Source organism: Colossoma macropomum, unplaced genomic scaffold, assembly GCF_904425465.1.
Source record: "Colossoma macropomum unplaced genomic scaffold, Colossoma_macropomum, whole genome shotgun sequence".
Taxonomy (NCBI): Eukaryota; Metazoa; Chordata; class Actinopteri; order Characiformes; family Serrasalmidae; genus Colossoma; species Colossoma macropomum.
Window position 1 is genome coordinate 12283307 of NW_023494801.1, and position 19393 is coordinate 12302699.

At 38.2% G+C, this 19393-nt stretch overlaps 1 protein-coding gene across 1 annotated transcript in view; it reads right to left on the reverse strand.

Moving 5' to 3' along the window:
• Window positions 1–206: 206 nt before the first annotated feature.
• LOC118821166 (major vault protein) overlaps window positions 207–19393 on the reverse strand; it is a 29016-nt gene continuing 9829 nt past the window's right edge. Inside the window, exons 9-17 of the mRNA XM_036589640.1 lie at window positions 15403–15600; window positions 13992–14227; window positions 11203–11400; window positions 10120–10264; window positions 7329–7540; window positions 6087–6203; window positions 3842–3968; window positions 2739–2927; window positions 207–804 (exon numbers count right to left, since the gene is read on the reverse strand). Coding sequence (XP_036445533.1) covers window positions 682–804; window positions 2739–2927; window positions 3842–3968; window positions 6087–6203; window positions 7329–7540; window positions 10120–10264; window positions 11203–11400; window positions 13992–14227; window positions 15403–15600 — 1545 coding nt within the window. The 3' untranslated portion in view covers window positions 207–681. The remainder of the gene's footprint in view (window positions 805–2738; window positions 2928–3841; window positions 3969–6086; window positions 6204–7328; window positions 7541–10119; window positions 10265–11202; window positions 11401–13991; window positions 14228–15402; window positions 15601–19393) is intronic.

Sequence of the window (19393 nt, forward strand, 5' to 3'; positions counted from 1 at the left end):
ACCAGCAATTATTTATTCATTTTTAACATTTTCCATATAGTCACACACATTACACACACTGCTCTACTTAAAACAGTCTTATTTCTGCATGTGGATGGTGGGTTTGTGCAGTATTTGTGCAGTGGCTGTGTCACTTTAATGCTAATGGCTGACCATTAACAAAGGCAGTAGGAGTATACCAGTGAAATGATAATAGCAGGACCACACAGACTCCCAAAAATTTATTAGATTTTGAAAAGTGCATCATACAGACATCTATCTTTGGGTTCATTGCATGTTTGGGCCTCAGCGTAGGACATTTTAAACGTTTCATTCATGTAAGTCATAAAGAAATCCAGTTAATCACGTCCAAATATTTGCCACAAACTGTAGTGGGTGATAAGAAGAACATGAGCAAAGGCTACATTACCGCATTAACAGCAGCACTGGTAAAAGCCACATGGTTTAAGGAAAATAAGGCAGAGAAAAGGCCCAGTCCTGCACTATTAGACTGCTTTTATAGTTGGAGTGCAATATTGGTCAGGAATAAGGGAAGGGAAAAGATATAACTAACCAAAATGGAACAAACATTAAGGTTTGCACAGAGTGATATACAGCATAGGAAGTTTTATTCAGGCACATCTGATATAATTGCAGTAAATTGCTTCTGTATCATCGTTTCCTCTTGCTCCCTTTGCTCCTCTAGTGATCCTCACTACCCTTTATCGCCCCCAGCAGGCCGTTGGCGGTAGTGAACAGATTGATGGGAGAGGAGCCATCTGTGATCAGAGTGGACTTCAGACCCAGAGCCTGCAGCAACTTCACCTAGAGAGAGAGGGAGAGAGAAAATGGTCAAAGCACTGAAATTCCAGAGCCAAGTTTTAGACCCTTGAAGTTTCCCAGCCCTCCTTTGAAGTAAACAACATTAGTATGTTACAGGGCTCGTTGTATTTATTTTAAATCCTGAGGTCCAGTTATGACATGGTATGAATGTAAATACCAAAACATTTTTAAGCTTTTCCAGAAAAAAAAAATCAGAACACACATTTTTTTTCACACTTTTAAGTGCTTGAAATACTGAAATTTGTTGGCGAATTTGAAATAAAAATGTCTAGCTCAGTATTTTCCTCCTCCAGGCCTGTAGGGCACCTGCACTGTTTTCCTGCATCTCACATCATGAATAATCAAAATCTTCCTGTGCTGAGGCAGGTGTGGAGTGTGCAGTGCAGGTGGACAACAGGGCTGGAGGTTGGATACACTGCCCTTCAGTATATAGACAAGGCATCCTTTATGTGGTTTGTGATCTATGACAAGGCCATGTTTATTATAGTTTACGGGATCATACTCAGAGTAATCTTAAATTGTTTCCTTCTAATTGCATTTACTATTTTGTAATAGCAACAGTTTGATGACTCATAGCAGCCTTGGTCATTGTCTAGGGCATTTATGGTTAAGCAACATAATGAGAAATGCACTGCGGTTTGGAACAATAAAGCTTTGGAACAGAACCTTTGACCTACATCACTACATCAATGCTGAACTAATGGCCCACATAATGACGTGTTCACTTTGCATTGCATTATCTTCACTTAAGATTACGTATGCAACATGACACATCGAAAAAGTCAGATAAGGGTTAGTGGTTTAGGATTAGGGTGAGTTCAAGCAATACTCCCAATCAAGCAATACTTCCAATCAAAGCAACTGATTAGTGATAATGTGACCATGTTTGTCCAAATATTCAAGCCGCCTTCTTTTTTTTTTACTAATTGTATGGGCTGGACTACAGATTGAATCAGTTCACATTCCAGGCAAAAGCTACCTGTAATCCAGTGGGTCAATGATCTTTCACTATGTTTTCACTGTGTGAAGCCCAGTTTGTATTCCACACATATTCTTGGTATGAATGTTTTATCCAAACTTTGCTTCTTTAATTTATAACTGGAGCTACATCCCCAAAATTTTTCCCACCTTGCTCAAACCGCACTAGTGTCTTTATTAAGATCACACTGATTTTAGTGCACATGGTTGGGGAACATGGCTTAGTGCAATATGGTTTACTGTCAACTATTAACTATGACTAACAAAATGTCATTGTGTAGCTTACCATAGTGAGCAGCCTTTTCAGACAACTAGTATTGTGCTGAATTACATTCGTGATTTCTAGTGTTAAATAACTGCATAATAAATGCACAATTCTGTGGGGATTTCAGAATTCGGCACAGGACCTGTTGTCTAAAACACCTACCTGTTGCTTTTGTCAGTTCTTTTGGCTCACAGTGAGTTGTAATGAGTCCTAACCCACACAGAAATATCTGCATGACAGGTTTATGCAGGTCGAAAGAAGTTTTGGGGATGTATTTACAGAAAAGATTTAGGTGACTACTCACTTCTTGTGATTGTTAGCAATGTTAGCCTCATAGTTCCAGGGCTAAACTAAGATAAGCTGAACGTGTCTTAGCTGACTGACTATTTCTGGAGTAAGTGAAAATTTAAGCAAATTAGATTTTTTGTCAAACTATTCCTTTAACATAACTTGAAGGCCTACTAGATCTATCTGTATCACAATCGATGGCATAAAAAAAAAACAATTTTTCATGAGAGTAATGTTTCAGTAGCAATGTAGGCTGCAGTGAGTGAATGCTGTGGGACAAAAGAATGAAGCACTGCAAAACAATGCCTGATTTGCTTGACCCCACTTATCCAAAGCATGTTGTGCCACCCATGGGAGGAGGTGCGTGTGTGATCGAGAGGTTTACCTGCAGCTCTGGACCAGCTCTAGCCATCTCCGTCAGAGTGCCGCTGCCAATGGCGTCAACAAGCTGTTTGAAGCGCTGGCTCTCAATCTCAGCCAGTTTCTGCTGTTTCTCCACCTCCAGACGATCTATTTCCTTCTTATAGCTGAGCTCCTGATCCCGCGCTTTTGACAGGCGCTCCAGCTCGGCCTCCTGCAGGACAGCAAAGGCAGAAGGATGGGGAGGTAATGCAACTGTGTCTTAAAGTCACATGAAGGCACTGGATACATGCTTTCAGAATGCACAATATTCTCTTTAACTTTAAAAACTAAATATGTTTAAGAGGATCAGAGCAGACATGTACGACAGAAAGAATATATTGCAATTATCTCGTAATTGCGATTTGCCTTGTGCATTGTTCTATGTCCTGATACACTGTAGATTGAACCGCTATTAGTGACATTTTACATTCGCCAACTAGGGCGAGGATCATTATGTCCAAAGTGATTCACTGTTGTTTTGTGTGATTCCTGGCCTACTAAGAGAACTTGTGTCTGCAATCCTACATTTTGCATTTGAATTTGAGTGTCTTAAATAATGCACACTCACATGGAAAACTGTAAATATCCATGTTAATTAGCATTTTCAAATTTTCATTTGAATTTGAAAAACGTCTGGAATATGCTGCTATACTGATTCACCAAAAGACCCACAGAAACTCTGGAACAATTCAAATGATAAAGCAAATATAAATTTATTTGTAATGAATACATGAATTCTGCAGGCATCTACGAGATCAGTATCACAAAGTCCAACACTCAGGCAATGAGTATTAAACTATATATTGTGCAACCCTGCGGCAGATGAATGCTACATGAAGACAAACAGGATAATGAATGAATAATTCTGGTGTCCAATTAAAAAGAACAGATAACGAAGGCAAGAGAGAGAAAAAGGTGACAAGGGATTTAATTAGCCATTGAAGGCCACTGCTTGCTTTTTTCCCCAAGGCTGCTATGCATCAGTGCAGCAGACAGTATTATGGTGAGATGTTGAAATGATGCATGGTGAGAGAGAAAGTCAGGAATAGTAAATAATAAAGGATGAGTCAAGAGAGACTGACATACTGCTTCTATTCTCTGGGCCTCAGCCTTGAGCTTGGCCTCGCTGACAGCTGCCTCACCCTGGATACGTGCTGCTTCTGCCCTGGACTGAGCCTCTGCCTTTGCTGCTCCTGTACTCTCCACTGCAGCGCTGAACACACAAACACACACATTTCAGACAACATCAGGACATATGAAGTCTACAAAAGTGTAAAAGACACTCATTAAAATGGCAGTTCTTTTTGTGATGTAAAGCCATTAAGATGAATCATAGCAAACATTTTACCTTCTTCAGTAAGATTCTACAACCAACAAAATACAAGAAAAACAAAAAGATAATAGGGAAAATCAATTGATAAAACCCTACAACACCCTGGCAGCACAAGTATGCACAGCGCTTTATAATATGGGCTGTAGCTTAACAAAGCACATTCAAAATGATGTCCATAGATATGTAGCATACACCTGCCTTCATCGCAAGTACTCTGACCAACCCAAAATCAAAATTAGCTGCTTGTGGAATTTTCATGACTGCATCCTTAGCGGATTGCTTTGGTCCGTGAGAAGCTGACAAATGGTACAAAAGACTGTAAAAAACTAAATGTACCACAGAGCACTGTGAAGACTCTCATCAATAAGTGGAAAGCATGTAGTACCACAGGAACATTGCCAAGGTCAAGAAAATCCTCAAAATCTGACAGGACAAGAAGAAAATTCTCAGGCATGCTACCAAGAGGCCTACATCAATCATAAAAAAGCTGGAGAGATTTCTGGCAGGTACTGGCCACTCCTTGCCTGTGACAACATTCCCCAATATTCTGCATATGTCTGGAATATATAGGGTATAGCAGAAAAAAAAAACATTTTTTCACAGAAAAGATACAAGCCCATCTAATTTAAATCTAATATTAATACATTAATCACCCAAAACTACCTGATGAGGCAAAATTTTAAATGTTCACCCCGAATTCTAAAATACAAAATAGCTCATCAACTAAAGAACACCTACTGTGAAGCACGGTGGTGGTAGCATCATGTTTTGGAGCTGCTTCTCTTCAGCAGGGACAGCAGCTTTAGGCAAGACAGTTGGGATAATGACTAGCTCTAAATATGAAGATATTTTTCCACAAAACGTGATGAAGAGGAATTTCACCTTCTGACGTGATAATGATCCAAATCCCACATCCAAGTCAACCAAGGGATGGTTTCAAAAAGGAAGGCCAGTGTCTTAGAACGGCCCAGTTAGAGCCCAGACATCAATCCCATAGAAAGCTGAGAAAGGAGGTCACCTGGCAGTTTGAAGCTTAAGCTTTTTTTGCAACGAAAGAATGGGCTAAAATTAAAGATGTAAGGACTTATTTATTTACTGACTTCCTGCTGCAATAAATACAAATGGTGCTTCAGCAAAGTTTTTAGGGTTAGTATATATGTTTTATATTTTCAATTATTTTTATTATATAATTGTCTATTTGTTTCTTTTTCTCTTGAATGTTGTTGGTTCTTATTAAAAATGGAAAAATGTCTGATGTGATTTATCTCAAAATCTGGCTTTACATCACAAAGTCCTGCAGTTTTAATAAGAGTGTGAAGACTTTTTATATCCACTGTAATAAACACATACCAAGTATGTGTATGTATATATGTGTTTGTACAGGTATAAATATAAGCACCTATATGGCACCTACATGTAATCTAATCTTTATATGATCCTAAACCTCACCGTAACCTTAACCTTAATAACGAAAATAATCAGTTTTGTTCTTTTATGTTTAAACAGCTTCAATAAAAAAAAAGCACTTTACAAAGTCAGGAGCACTTTCTTGATTTTCCCTTGGTTTTCCTACATTGTCAGGACAGATGTCCTGACAATGTATGAGAACAAACGAACACACACACAAACACACACACACTTAGGTGAGGCTGCCACAGAGGACATTAAGCATCCATTTTAGAAGCATCATACTTTGTATTATTGATTATACATTTAAATACACTTTATTATGCTTTCCACAAGTTACAGATGTTGTAAGCTCAATAATGTGGTCCTTATTTTTGCATTCACCGTCAGCTATGTACAGTTTTTAAGATGAGTTTTGCCAATGATACATTTTTAAACCTGTTCTTCTGCAGTCCTGCATTACTCTGATGTAAACAGTGTAATAGGTGTCCCTGTGTACCAACTACTAACTGCAGCTTTCCTTTTTGTTTAGATAAATATTAGCCTACATGTCTGGAAGAAATTCAGCCAGTCTCTCCTCTGCTGTGTTACCTGAGAGCCTCCAGCTCCAGCAGCTCTTTCCTGGCCCTCTCAGCCTCAGCCTGGTCAGTGATCCTCTGCCTCTCCAGTCGGCCACGAGCCTCCTGCTCCAGACGCTCTGCCTCATGTCTGAGAGAGAAACACCGCAAGTGATCAAATGAGAGTGAGCAAATGAGACTGAGTAAACTATGTAAACGAAACAGCTTTTTAATCCATTCATTAATCATAATGGCAGGGTCACAGCACAGATGGGATGAGTCTCATTTGAAGACGTATGCCATCTGTAACTTCTGAACGCCTTAACTATTACTATTATTCAATAACTACTATAAATTATTCAGTAACCACTATAAAACTTAAATGTGAAGAGGCCTCATTTTGCAATTATTGCTTCTAAACATTTTACAGTTAGTTAGTCAAGTTCAGGACACACTTTTAAGATATATTTGAAAAACATGTATTTTTAGTTCAGCTGTTTTAATTTAAAATTATCTGCTTTTACCGGTTTTATTTTGCTTGACTGTGTTTTATTTCATTTATATGATTATTTTTTCCTGTTTCTGTCTTATTTTTTAACCTCATTATTTCATTGCAAAGCAATCTGAGCAGCTGAAAGGAGCTCTTTATTAAAGTTAGGTAGTTATGAGAGTGAGGAATTTACTGCAAAATTGGTATTTTGTCAAGTGAAATTATCTTCAATGTAGTTGAGTGGCTGATTGCTTGAAATAATGTGCTTGAAACAAGTTATTACATGCCAATAGAGTGAGATAATTTGACTTAAATCACTCAAAGCAAGTAAAAAATATATGTTAAGTAGTCTTACAATAAGCTTGCAACAATCTCAAAATGAGAAGTATTACATATATTGACGAGTTTTAAGATAATTTCAGATACCATTTTTTGCAGTGCTGAAGTATGGGTCTGCATAGAGACCCTTGCAGTTGAAGGGCTTTAATAACTTTATCAACAGAGTGGTGTTCTTTATATCAGAGGTGTCAAACTGGGCTCTTTCAGGGCCACAGCACTGCATGGTTTTCCTTGCCTTCTTCTAATGCTCATGACGGCCTTGCTAATTAGCTGATGATGTTTAATCAGGCAGAATGCTAAGGACTGGAGTTTGACCCAACATTAACAAATGAGGGCAAACATCTCTCAGTATGAACCAACAATACAGCACAAACCAAAACGTACACAGAAGAAAAACAACAGAGAAAGGAAACAAATAAAACTAAAAACTCAAAGTTGTGCACTGACCGGGCAGCCGCTTCCTGAGAGTTGGTGGTGATCTCAATGGCCAGCTGGACACTCTTCTGCAGGGCGTCTCGTGTGCGCTGGTCAACAGGCTCCACAGACTGGATGTCCACACTGCTGATGACCAGGCCATTCTGACCAAAGCGCAAACTGGAACGCACCGCCAGCTTCTCATCAAAGCCGAACACGGCTGAGCAGATGATCCGATTTGAGTTCTGGAGGGGGGGCATGTGTAGAGATTAGATCTACATGATATGGACAAAGTAGACCTACCATAATATGGCTGCATTGCTACATACTGTGATTGCGATGTTGCTTGCAGTATATTAAAAACACATTAATGAATGCGAGATGTAGTTAAACGGAAACTCCAGCATTTTCAACATTTTTAAAAATCTGTATCTGCCACACCTGTGTCGTATTGTCAGCTACCACTGGCAGATTCCTTGTACTTTGCAATGAACAAAAAAATTCTGATACTAATGTAAGTGTTTTGCAAGTCACTCGGTTTCTGTTCTTTTCTAAAAGCAGTAAAAACAAGTGCAAATTGTCATCCATGGTAATCAGCTGTATGATACAGGCAAGGCAGAGAGTGATCTGTTTGAAAAATGCTGGGAAAAAAAGATCTTGAATGTCTTGATGCACCTAAACCAACACCCAGAAAAACCTGTGCGCACCGTGTGATTGGTCAGCATGCTCATGATACAATACTGCTTTGTTGCAGCCTTTTACGATATCAGTACTGCAAAGACTAATATTGCGATAATAAATAACAAATAATATACTGGCAATCCAAGTAGAACTGCTACGTCAGATGAGGAAATGGACGCTAGCACTACAACCTTGACATTATAAACAACAGAGTACTCCATGGTACATCAGTTTAATAGACCTGCTGACCTCAAATCTCCCACTTCTCGTTCTGATGGTTTCATTATGATATGAAAGTAAATATATGATACGAGAACAGCAGACAGCTGATTCTGCACACATCACTGTTTGAATGTTTGTGTCAGAGTGGAGAGAGAAAGTGGTCGTACCGAGCGTTCAGTGTGGCTTGTGCACTGGCAAATGTCATTCTAATTTTAGAGAGTGTGTTAAAGAACCATATGGGAAAACAAGTGACCATGTCAGAAGAGGAAACACAATTATCAGGCAGTGCATCATTCAAATGGACTAAGGACTATTTTCAGTATGCACTGATAACAGCACATATACAAACAGTCACTGCTGCTGAGGAAGATCAGATGTTTTATTTTCCCCCACCTTACTGTCCACTCTTTGTTGTCTAATCTTTACTGTCCTGTTCTTAATGAAGTAGTGACAATAGTTTGTAGGCAGCATCATGGCCGTACGAGGAACTCCAGGTCTAAGCAGATTTTCTTTATGGGGAAAAACGAAAGGCTTTTTTTAATTTACTGCTATTGTACCCTGTAGTAAGCCCAAATGTTCCAAACCTGATACATTTTGTCCTGTGTGCATTTTCCCCCAGAATGACACAGGATTCTCTGAATTTTGGGGTCATTACGGAGTGGAAATACATTATTTTACAACAACAACCTCTACTACTAGGCTACTGCTGCTAAAGCAACTTCACTACTTTCACTACCTATCTGACAAAGCCTGCTGGGTTGCATAGGGTTATTTTAGTTTTTTAGTTATTTTATTGCGTCAGTTCAGTTCACAATAGTGTTAGTTTGCTTGTAGCATAGACAGGTCAATCTCACGAAAGTACTTCAAACCATGTCAATAAATATTTGAGTGGCACAATCATCATGAAGACAAACAAAATTCATATAATTTAGTAGGTCAGTCAAAGCTCTATACAGTCCAGCAAGTGACTAAATTCTTAATTGTTCATATTTGTTTAGCCTAGTTTTTATTATGTATCCACATATCTGTTTCTCATTACAGACATTTATAATTTTTTGCCTTTTATAATTACAAAAAATGTGTATATATTATTGCTAACTGTTGAATCTCTCAACTTTAATGTTGCACTTTTAAACTCTGAGGAGGTTAATCAAAGCAACAAAATGTTATATGGCAGAAGAAAAAAGAAACCTCTGTGACTGTCAATTTGTGGTAATGAGATATAATTGCAAAATACCTTATTTTGTGAAATATATGTTCAATAATAAGCTTTATGTAGTTCAACAGTTGTATTCCGATTTTAAAAAGAAAATTTGGGGACAAACAAAACATTTACAGATTATCCTCAATTCTTTCTGTGTTACGGTACTGAGAATTTGGTGACTTAAATTGGGAAATGTTACTAAAAATCAATGAAATAATTCAAGTTTATGTTTAATTATTTAACCAGACATCATTGTTTGTATAGCCAAAACAGAAAACATTAAGTTTAATTTTTTACAGTCGGGTCCCAGGTTTTGTCTTGTTGGTAAGAACAGCCCAGACGTAGGATATTCTTAATTTAAATCTTTAACAACCTTTTAATTCAGAGGATAAAGTGACATTGGGGGGTAAATCTAAGCTGGACAAAACGTATCAGGTTTGGAACATTTTAGTTTACTACATGACATTACATGATTATGATAGCGGCCATTTCTGAAAACAAAGTTTTTTTCCTATAGGGAAAATCAGCTTTGGCAGGAGTTCTTTATTTGAGCATATGTTATTATATAGCCTTTTATATAATCTATTGTCTGTATTTATTGATGTTTGTACTGCTCAGCTTCTGTTCTGAGTTAAATGAATCACTGTCTTCCAGAGGAACTGTATTTCATTCCTTCTGGCTGTGGTGGGAAGGAATAAAGCTGACTTTGAGACACACCTTGTGGAAGTCATCAAACTGCACTGAAGCCACAGCTCCTCTGATCCTGGAAGCGATGGCCTTACAAGCATCACCCACAAAGTCCGGAACAGAGAACAAGGCTGTAGCCTGTGCAGGGTCTGAGCGGTTCTTTATATCAAAGTGCCTGGTGATGGGGAGGGGGCGAGAGAGAGACAACTTAATTCATGCACCATAGACAGGATGTTCATGCTCTGTGGTAGAAAAACACATGGACAAACGTACATCACCAAGTTAAAAACATGCATATATGGAAGACTGAATTTTGTCCATATTTTTGTTCATTTTCATAGATAACAGTATGTCATACAGTGTTATAAACCAAGCCTATTTGAGATTACTTTAATGTAATTACTTAAAAATTGCCTTATGGGGTTTGAGGTATGTGTGTGATCATGTGTGTTTATTGCTTATTGGTGGTCATATGCAGCTACTTTTTAGCTACATTAGCCTCATAGTTCAAGAGCCTAACAAAAGAAGCAAACTTCAGACAGAAACCATATCTTGGCTGAATGACTACATTTAGGCTAAGAGGAAAATTGTGTAAATTAGATTTTAACCTTAAACCTGACTGATCTATTTTAAATCTAACAGATACTTCAGTGAGGAAAAAAAAAACTTGCATCACCATTGATGCTAACTCTAAGAGAAAGGCTTCTGTTGTTGTGAAAAGGGGACTAACAGAATGAAAGCAGAGAGTAAGCAAAAAATGAAGGCCTGAGAGATACTGATGGATTGATAAAGACTGTGGGAATGATTTTATGGTTGTCTGGCCATTGAAATGGCAAGAAAAACAAATCAGCACACTAATGTATGCTGTGGCATACTATGTATGTCTGCAGTTATTCAGGCAGTCCTGTCTGAATAAGCACTCTTTTTTATGGTCATCATAAGGCAGAGTCAACAGACACATCTTGCTGCAGGGCACTGCTAGCTATACAGCATTTTTGCTGCACTGATAAGCAAATTAGTTTTTTTTTTCCCTCAGGGATGATCCTGCCCATAAGTGTGCAAAAAGAGCCAGTGTAAAAAAAATCCAGACAGACAGAGAGACAGGCATATTACCAGTTGTATGAGAGCTGGAGTTGCAGACGGGCATGGTCTGCAGTTTCTATGGTGATTATGTCTGTGCAGAAGTCGGGGCCGAGCAGCAGACAGATTGCTTTAATGACGTTGGCCCGCTTGGGTTTGTCTCCCGACAAGGACAGAACGGTGAACTGCTCATCTGGGCCCAACATCACCAGATCAGGCCCAAACACCACCCTGAGAGAGAGAGAGAGAGCAAGAGAGAGAGAGAAAGAGAGAGAGAGACAGAGAGAGAGAGAGAGAGAGAGAGAGAGACAGAGAGAGAGAGAGAGAGAGAGAGAGAGAGAGAGAGAGATTTTGTTTTAGCAATGCTTTATTGCTTATTTAAAAATAAATGTCATTACAGTTACTCAAATAAATATGGTGCTGTGCACAAGTCAGAGCCCTCTGTTCATTAGTTTAATTTCCAGTCAAATGGCCATTAAGTGCTAATTTTACAGGGAATATTTCTGAGAATGTTAGATATAAGGCAATCCACTTGCATAAGGAAGGGGAAAGTCAAAAGAAAATAAGTTTAAAAAACAGGAGTTTCCAAAACTGGAGCTCAAAAAACTATTAAAAATATAAATAAAGGGTCTCCTACCAACCGTGCAAGACTTGGTAGACCACCAAAACTGTCACCATCAGATAAACAACACCTAAAATGTTCATCTTTGAGAGAATAAAAGCTCCACTCTTGCTCCAAAAAAAAATCTACCAGTGTTTTTGTCCATCCTTCCACTGTGAGAAGACAACTCAAGGCAGTGGGTCTGAAAGGATGCATAGCCGTGAAGTAAGCGTAGTTGCAGGTATTCTAAGAACAATCGAATGACCCCCCCACAGTCACACATCAGTGAATGTGTTGGGGATTACTTGATTTGTGCGAAGCAGAAAATACGACCAACTTCTAAGACTGAACTTTGGCAGTGTAGAAAGTGTTCTCTGTAGATTTCTTTGAAAACACAAGGCCAGTCTCCTGAAAAGAACTGAAGCTATAATAAAGGCAAAAACTGAACACACTAAATACTGAAAAAATCAAATACGTATTTAGTTGTTGAGGCTTCTGTTTAATTTTGAGTTACATGTGTGTTTTCTGCTTTTGCCTGATGCCAAAAGCACTAAATGGACAGTTTGACTTAAAAATAAATAAATGAAGGGTGGTCTCTGACATGTTCACAGTAATGTACATGGTTAAAAACGTGTTGTCAGTTCAACCTAAACATTAACACATGTAAGTATATCAAACAAATGTTATGGTCTCTTTGTCTTGGCTCAGCCCCCATTCGGACTCTGTTCCATCCTGGCTCTATCCTGACCCCTCCCTCTAAATTACCCCATCTTTTAATAACAAATTGTTCTTAGTTTCACCCCTGCTTTGTTTGTAACACCACCTTCTCATGTGTCTTTGTATAAGAAGTCTTTTCCTCAGTTACTAGTTGCGAGGCACTGCACGTTTGCATGTGTACTGATCCCTGTTCTGGATTATGACACTATTATCAGAATTGCCTCTAATAAACATGTTTATTATTGAGTTATTGTGACTCATGTTTATATCCAACTTCCTCCTGCACCTGTTCGTTAAAGTGCCATATTAAAATAAGTGCACACTCAACAAACATTAATAAGCACTCAGGTGTGGAATAGCACTGGTAAAGGAAAATTTTGCAGAAAAGTCAGCATTCCACCACTGTTGGAACTGCAAGTGTCCCTGGACATCCATTAGCCTGTCTGACTACGTAGACAAAATCTTATGTAACACTGTAAGAGGACTCCTTCAGCCTCTGGAAGAAGAAAATAGCAGCTGATCCTGGCTCTACTCCAACCTTTGAGTGTTTATTTGTGTGTGTGTGTGTTTGTGTGTGTGTGTGTGTGTATGGCTATTTTAGCTTCATAAAATCAAACATACAGTCAGGTGATCTCCTTACACAAACACTGGCAGTAGAATGGTTCACCCTAAAAAAACTCTGAGCTGGACCTGTTATAGGATGCCACTCAACAAGTTCATCGAATATCTGCCCTGCTAGAGCTGCCCTGGTCCAGTGTTGTTATTGTGAATTAGAAATATGTAGGAGCAACAAGCTCAGCCTCGATTAGGGCTGCAGTGGGTAGTCGACGTAATCAAGGACGTCTGTGCTGAAAAGAAATTTACATCAATATTTTAGATCAAGGCATATTTTTTTTTCAAACAGGAAAATTCAAACAAGAAGCTGGTGAATAGTAGGCCAACTTCAGCCTCGTACACTACAGCAGCACTAGAGCGATGCACGAGCACCTAAAGAGAAACGCTCAGGTGCGATTTGGGATGATGGACCAGCAAAACCCCTGTGTTTGTCTATTTGTCTATTCAAATGTTTATTATGTTTATTTAATTACCATATGTAGGGAAAGCTTTTCAAAATTGGTTTCCTTTTTGCTGCTAAATACACTGACTATGAAATCCATAAAGTCATCTGCCTGCTACCTGAGAATCTCCATAGCCATATTCCAAAATGTAGTGTAAAGCCTTCTCAAAAGAGGGGAGGATGTTATCATAGCAAAGAGGGGACTCTCTATCAGTGATCATGGTTTTGGAATGAAAATTTTAACAAGCACATATGGACATGATGTTCAAGTGTCCATGTTAATTTGTCCATGTAGTGTATGTTCTATTTTGAGTGCCTATTAGCTAGCTAATTTAGCTAATATAAACTAAAATTCAAGATAAGGTAATGGATTAGCTTTGGTAGCCAATAAAGTGTCTAATATGGTTCCAATTCAAGGGAGTCTAAGCAACTGAAAAGCACTGTTACCTAGCCTTCTTCTCTCTGTAGTCATACACCTGCACCGCAGCATTATGAGGGACACGAAAGGACACCACTCTTGTTTTGTCTCGGGGGCCGCCAATCAAGCCCTGGTCTCGCTCAGAACGTCCAGACAGCGGGTCCCGGGAGCTGGTCAGCAGGGCCTCCACATTCGGGGGTAGCTCCTTCTCCCACAGCTCCTCATCCTGGGTCAGCATGTAGGTGTGACCAATCACAGCCCGCACCTGCACATAGCACCATGGGATAGAAAAATAAAGTATTAGGTAGAATCTTTTAGTCTATTTCAGCCTTACTGCTCTTGTCTATGTAGTTTCACATATTAAATAAACCAGTTTCTATAGTCTGTAGTCATTTTACTACAGGTAAGAGTAAATCACATGTATACTTTTCTTACTTAAGTGCATTTCAAACCTTCTGTTTCCTCACTTATGACTCATAACAGTTAAAATAAAAAGGTAAAAAAAATACAAGCATCACGTAGACTCCTTCAGTCCATACTTCAAATGAAAGATAAATTATATATATGCTTTTCTCAGTTTAAATGCACTTGGAATTTGCCCTTGCTGTTTCCTCACCTGTGACAGGTCTGGTTACTCAAGAGCTATCAGACACCTACCTACCATCAAATATGGTCAAACAGAGCGCTTTGTAGGAGCAGGGAGGGTCCACTATTCTCTATAAATGTTTCACAAGTGGTTTTACACAAGCTTTCTGTGGGTGTGGACACAGGTTAGAAAATGCTTCTTTTGTGAGGGAGTCTACCGCAATCATTGCAGGCACCTGCAAAAGCCTTCCTAATAACAGCCCAGGGCAGTTCAAGCCCCAGATCTGACTCAGACAACTCAAGGCAATAACATGTTACAACCTTTACATACAGGGGAGAGCAGGGCACACTGTTGCTTTTTTGTGCAAGCAACTTGCTTATCTCTGCTTCAAATTAAAACATATACTTTGTTTCCAGCTCCTACTGTCTGTAAAGTATGGGTATAATTATAACAAATTGAGAGGCTAGCTGTAACAGTTATTAAAAAGTCTGATAAATCAATGCAAAACATAGTTTTCAATATCATTCTGTTATTTGAACCAGCTATTGAACCTAAACACATTAAAATTATTCAGCAAAAGAAATACGATGAATGAAAATTAGTAGCAGAGCAAGTATCAGCACGATTAAACTAAAATATACTTTATTTAAATGACATCTATAGTATGTGAATCTGTGCATAAAAATAGACTGTTTTGACTTTATAGGGCAGCATAGGGACTTCTGTTGTTGTTTACTTCAGAAAGCTTGGTTAGCCTGGCGCTCTCCCCTGTGGCATTTAGCAGACGCTCTTAGCCAGAGTGACTTTCAGAAGTGCCTTAGCTTATGCTCTTCTGTCCAGACTATGCCTCGCACCTTTCCAGTCTTGATGTCCCGCACATAGATTCCCTCGTTCTCGTCCAGCGGGATGGCCCGCTGACGCAGCAGGACCTCCACAGTGGCCGGTGGGACGTATTCGATCGGCCCGCGCAGCATCCAGCGGTCACCAGGGCGACGCTGAACCCCAGCCCTTTTGCCCCGCTTCTCCTGCTCCTCCTCACCATCTTCTTCTTGCTGATGGAGAGAGAGGGGGAGAGAGGGGGTGAGACAGAGAAGAAAAGAAGGGGAACAATGGCAGCGGCCAGTAACGGGTGGGGACGGACACTGCGTGCGTGTCTGTGTGTGTATACATGCATGCATGTTTGTGTGTGTGTATGAAAGCGTTAGGAGAAACCAGTAAAAAGTGTAAAAAAACAATTCCAAAGTAAAGAGAATGTAAAAAAATGAATTGTCAAATGGAAGATGAGGATTAAATAATTAATAAAGAGGGGGAGAGACAAAGAAGGGGGTGAGTTAATGATTCAGACTATGAAGAGATAAAAAAAAGAACGATTCAATTTATCTTCTTTTCTAAACCTCTTCTATGTCATTATCAGGACTTGCATTCATAAAGCATTTCTGTACGCAAAACCATTCAAAAGGTTGGAATAACCACTCAAAAGTGTGGGTCTAGTAATGATTACGAGATGATGTGAAGTTCAAATATATCAAATATTTGCTATACACACATATAGCTGCACATTATTATGTCTCCTTAAATAGTAACCACAGTTAACAATTCTTCTGCCAAGCCATGCAGTTTCTTAACAATAAGCTATGGTTGCAATAACAACATAGCAGCACAGGAGTCAAAGACAATGTTTTTAATAACTTGGTGCATCAATACAGAATTCAATTAATTATGTGGGCATTTGTGTATATATTCAGTATTTTTCAACAGCTTTGGACAATCAGATTTGATAAGCAGAACTGTTTAATAAAAAATATCCAGGTTCCACTTTACAATAAGACTACCCTCATAAAGAGCTTATGAACGGTTTAAAATGAGTTTATTAAATGGCTATTAACTAGTTCATGCATGTTAAAATCATTAATAAGCAGCCATAATGCATAAAAAAGGGTTATTGTAACCTATTATGTCTGATGAATTTAAATATCTGACATCTGAATAATGCTATCTGACTGAGAAGACAGAGCAAAATCAGTAACCAGCAAGATCTGAGCTTTAACAGTATAGATGAAAGTGGGCTCACTATTTGGCAAGCAACAGGTCACCCTTGCCCTTTTTATGTATATCTTATAACTGCTCATTAATGATTTTGAGATGTTTGTGACCTAATTAATAACCATAATTAAATTAAGTTTAAACCTTTTACATACTTTTTATAAGGGTAGTCTTATTATACTTGTCAACATCATCAGCTATTAATATTCAACAGATGTAACAGGTCACTGCTGCACTTTTATTTATGTATTATAAGTTCTTGTTAATGACTTTAAAACGTTTATGTCCTAAATAAAAATAAATTATTAATTAACTGTAAACTATTTATACACACTTTATATGGGCAGTTCTATTGTAAAATGGTACTATTATCCATAGGTAGGGTAACACTTCCGCATAGGGGGCAAAATAATACCCTTGTAAAGATCTTACAAAGCCAGTAGTTGGTAATTAACTAGCTGCTCATTGCTGTCTTATTAAGCAATAACCAGAGTGAAAAAAGCAATAAACACTTTTCAGTTTTGTATATCATAATCTTTTGCATAGAAGTCCCTTTTTATGCCATTATTAAGCCTTATCCAATACCGTTAGCTACTAATTAACAAGCTGCTTATTATTACATTATTAAGCATGAACTAGGATGAAATAAGCATTTATTGCACTTGTAATATTCTTGTTAAGCATTATCAATTCGGTCATTAGTAATTAACTGGTTGCTCATTACTACACCATTAAGCAGTAATTAGACTAAATTAAGCATTTTCCAGAGCACTTTTGTGTAATAAAAAGTGTTGTAGTACTTGAGTCTTAGCAAAACAAATAAATGATCTTGGGCTAAAGATGATTTTGTCTTGGCACTAGTCGAACTGTATTCACGTTGCTTGTTTTAGCATTTTTGGGGGTTTTGGCCGAGACCATTCAATTGTGGTCTTGAGACTTGAGTACTGAAATAGTACATGGCTGTTTGCAAAAGTTTGGGCGCCCCTGGGAAGATCATATTTTGTTCATTTTCTAAGTGCAAATATGTCAATAGAGTCTGGCTGCAGACATGCACTCTCAGCCCCAGTGACATCACATGCTCATGCGCTCTCTGCCACAATGGCAGAAGCAGCCCAATGGCACGGTAACTTGTGGCTGCTGCTGCTTAGCGATATCATTACCAATTTTTCATCCATAACACGGCTAGAGAGTTACATTTAATGTACCTCCCTGTTGAAAAAAATCATAGAACCCATTAAAAGTGTCTGTTGGTTCCTGGTGGTTTTCAGTAGTCACTAATGGTATTCTGTGTTTTCCTGATGGGTTGATATCACAGTGTAAAGGATTCTGATTGTTTAATCAGGTATTTTGGGACTGATTCCACATACATTTGATTTAATGACACACACCTAATGGCCTTTAACGGCCACCTTTAAGCCAATTCCCGTTAGGAAGCAAAACCATCAGGTTTTATTTCTTACGGCCCGGCAAACGCAGTTACGTTGTGACAAGGTACTGTTTTGGTGCCCACAGCGTCGTCTGCTTGGTGCTCTCTACATTGTCACAACACTGAAATGTAATTCCTCAGAAAGTTACAACAACGTCATCTGACACTTTCCAGGAGGTTGTGACAACGTTGACGAGACGGCAAAAGTAATCGGTACTGCGTTGACTGTACGTTGTCACAGCCTCCTAGAATCCTTAATGAGTTCTATTTTAATCAATACTACAGTCTTTGATAACCGGCTCTAATCGTCTTTAGCATGGCTTTCATGAGTTTCAGTAGCCTGTTTGTTTTTTCTGTGAATAAACCCAACATTCATGTCTTATTGTTGTGGTAGGTTTTATATTGAAAGTTTCCATATTTTATTACCTTATTATCAGTATGACAATGGTAATATACATTCAGTGTAACTCTTGTTGTCCAGCAGTACGTGGTTCGCTGTTTTTCCTCATAAAACCGACAAAAACACTGTTGTGGCAGAGCGTGCACTGACGTCATCAATTGGCTGGCGGTGCATGTCAGGCTGAGAGTGCATGTCTGCAGCCAGACCCTTCTCAAATATGTTCACACATTCTCTACAGAGAACACATTTTAATGCATAATTACTGCTTGTTTTGCTGAATTGAACACACTGGAGAAAAAAAAAAAAACGTAAAATGTGGCCTGTGCAAAGGTTACGATTTTTATGATTTTTTAATTTTATTTATTAAACTCAGCAAATAAATAGAAATAGTGCACTAAAAATTTGCAGAAAATGACATTTTAAAGTTTGTTCTCTACAGGGGATGTGCTAACTTAGAAAATTAACTAAACATGTAAGTTGAACAAGGGTGTTCAATCTTCAGCATATAACTGTTTATTACACAAATTAGGGCACCCTAAGAAATTGCTTAAATAACTCAATTTACTGCTTAATGATGTAGTAATGGGCAGCCAATTAATTACCAACTACCACCTTGTTAGGGCTTAAAAAGATTACAAGGGCATTTTAATATCTCCATTTAGTGTTTAAGTGCTACCAAAAAATAGTTGTAATATATTATTTAATAACTTCTTGCTGTCCCCAAAAATCTTAAATGATCAATAAATGATCAAAAAAATAAAAATAAAAAAATAAAATAAAATAATATATATATATATATATATATATATTAATGCCTGTATTTCAACTTATTTAAAATTATAAACTTTTGAAGGGTAATGCAAATATCTAATCAGCATTCTAGTGGTCTAGTGACTACTGGTTTTTCCAGTTTTTAGTGTAAAAAGTGAACTTTGCTTTATGTAAGTAATGTAAAAGATAAATGACAAGGCGTATG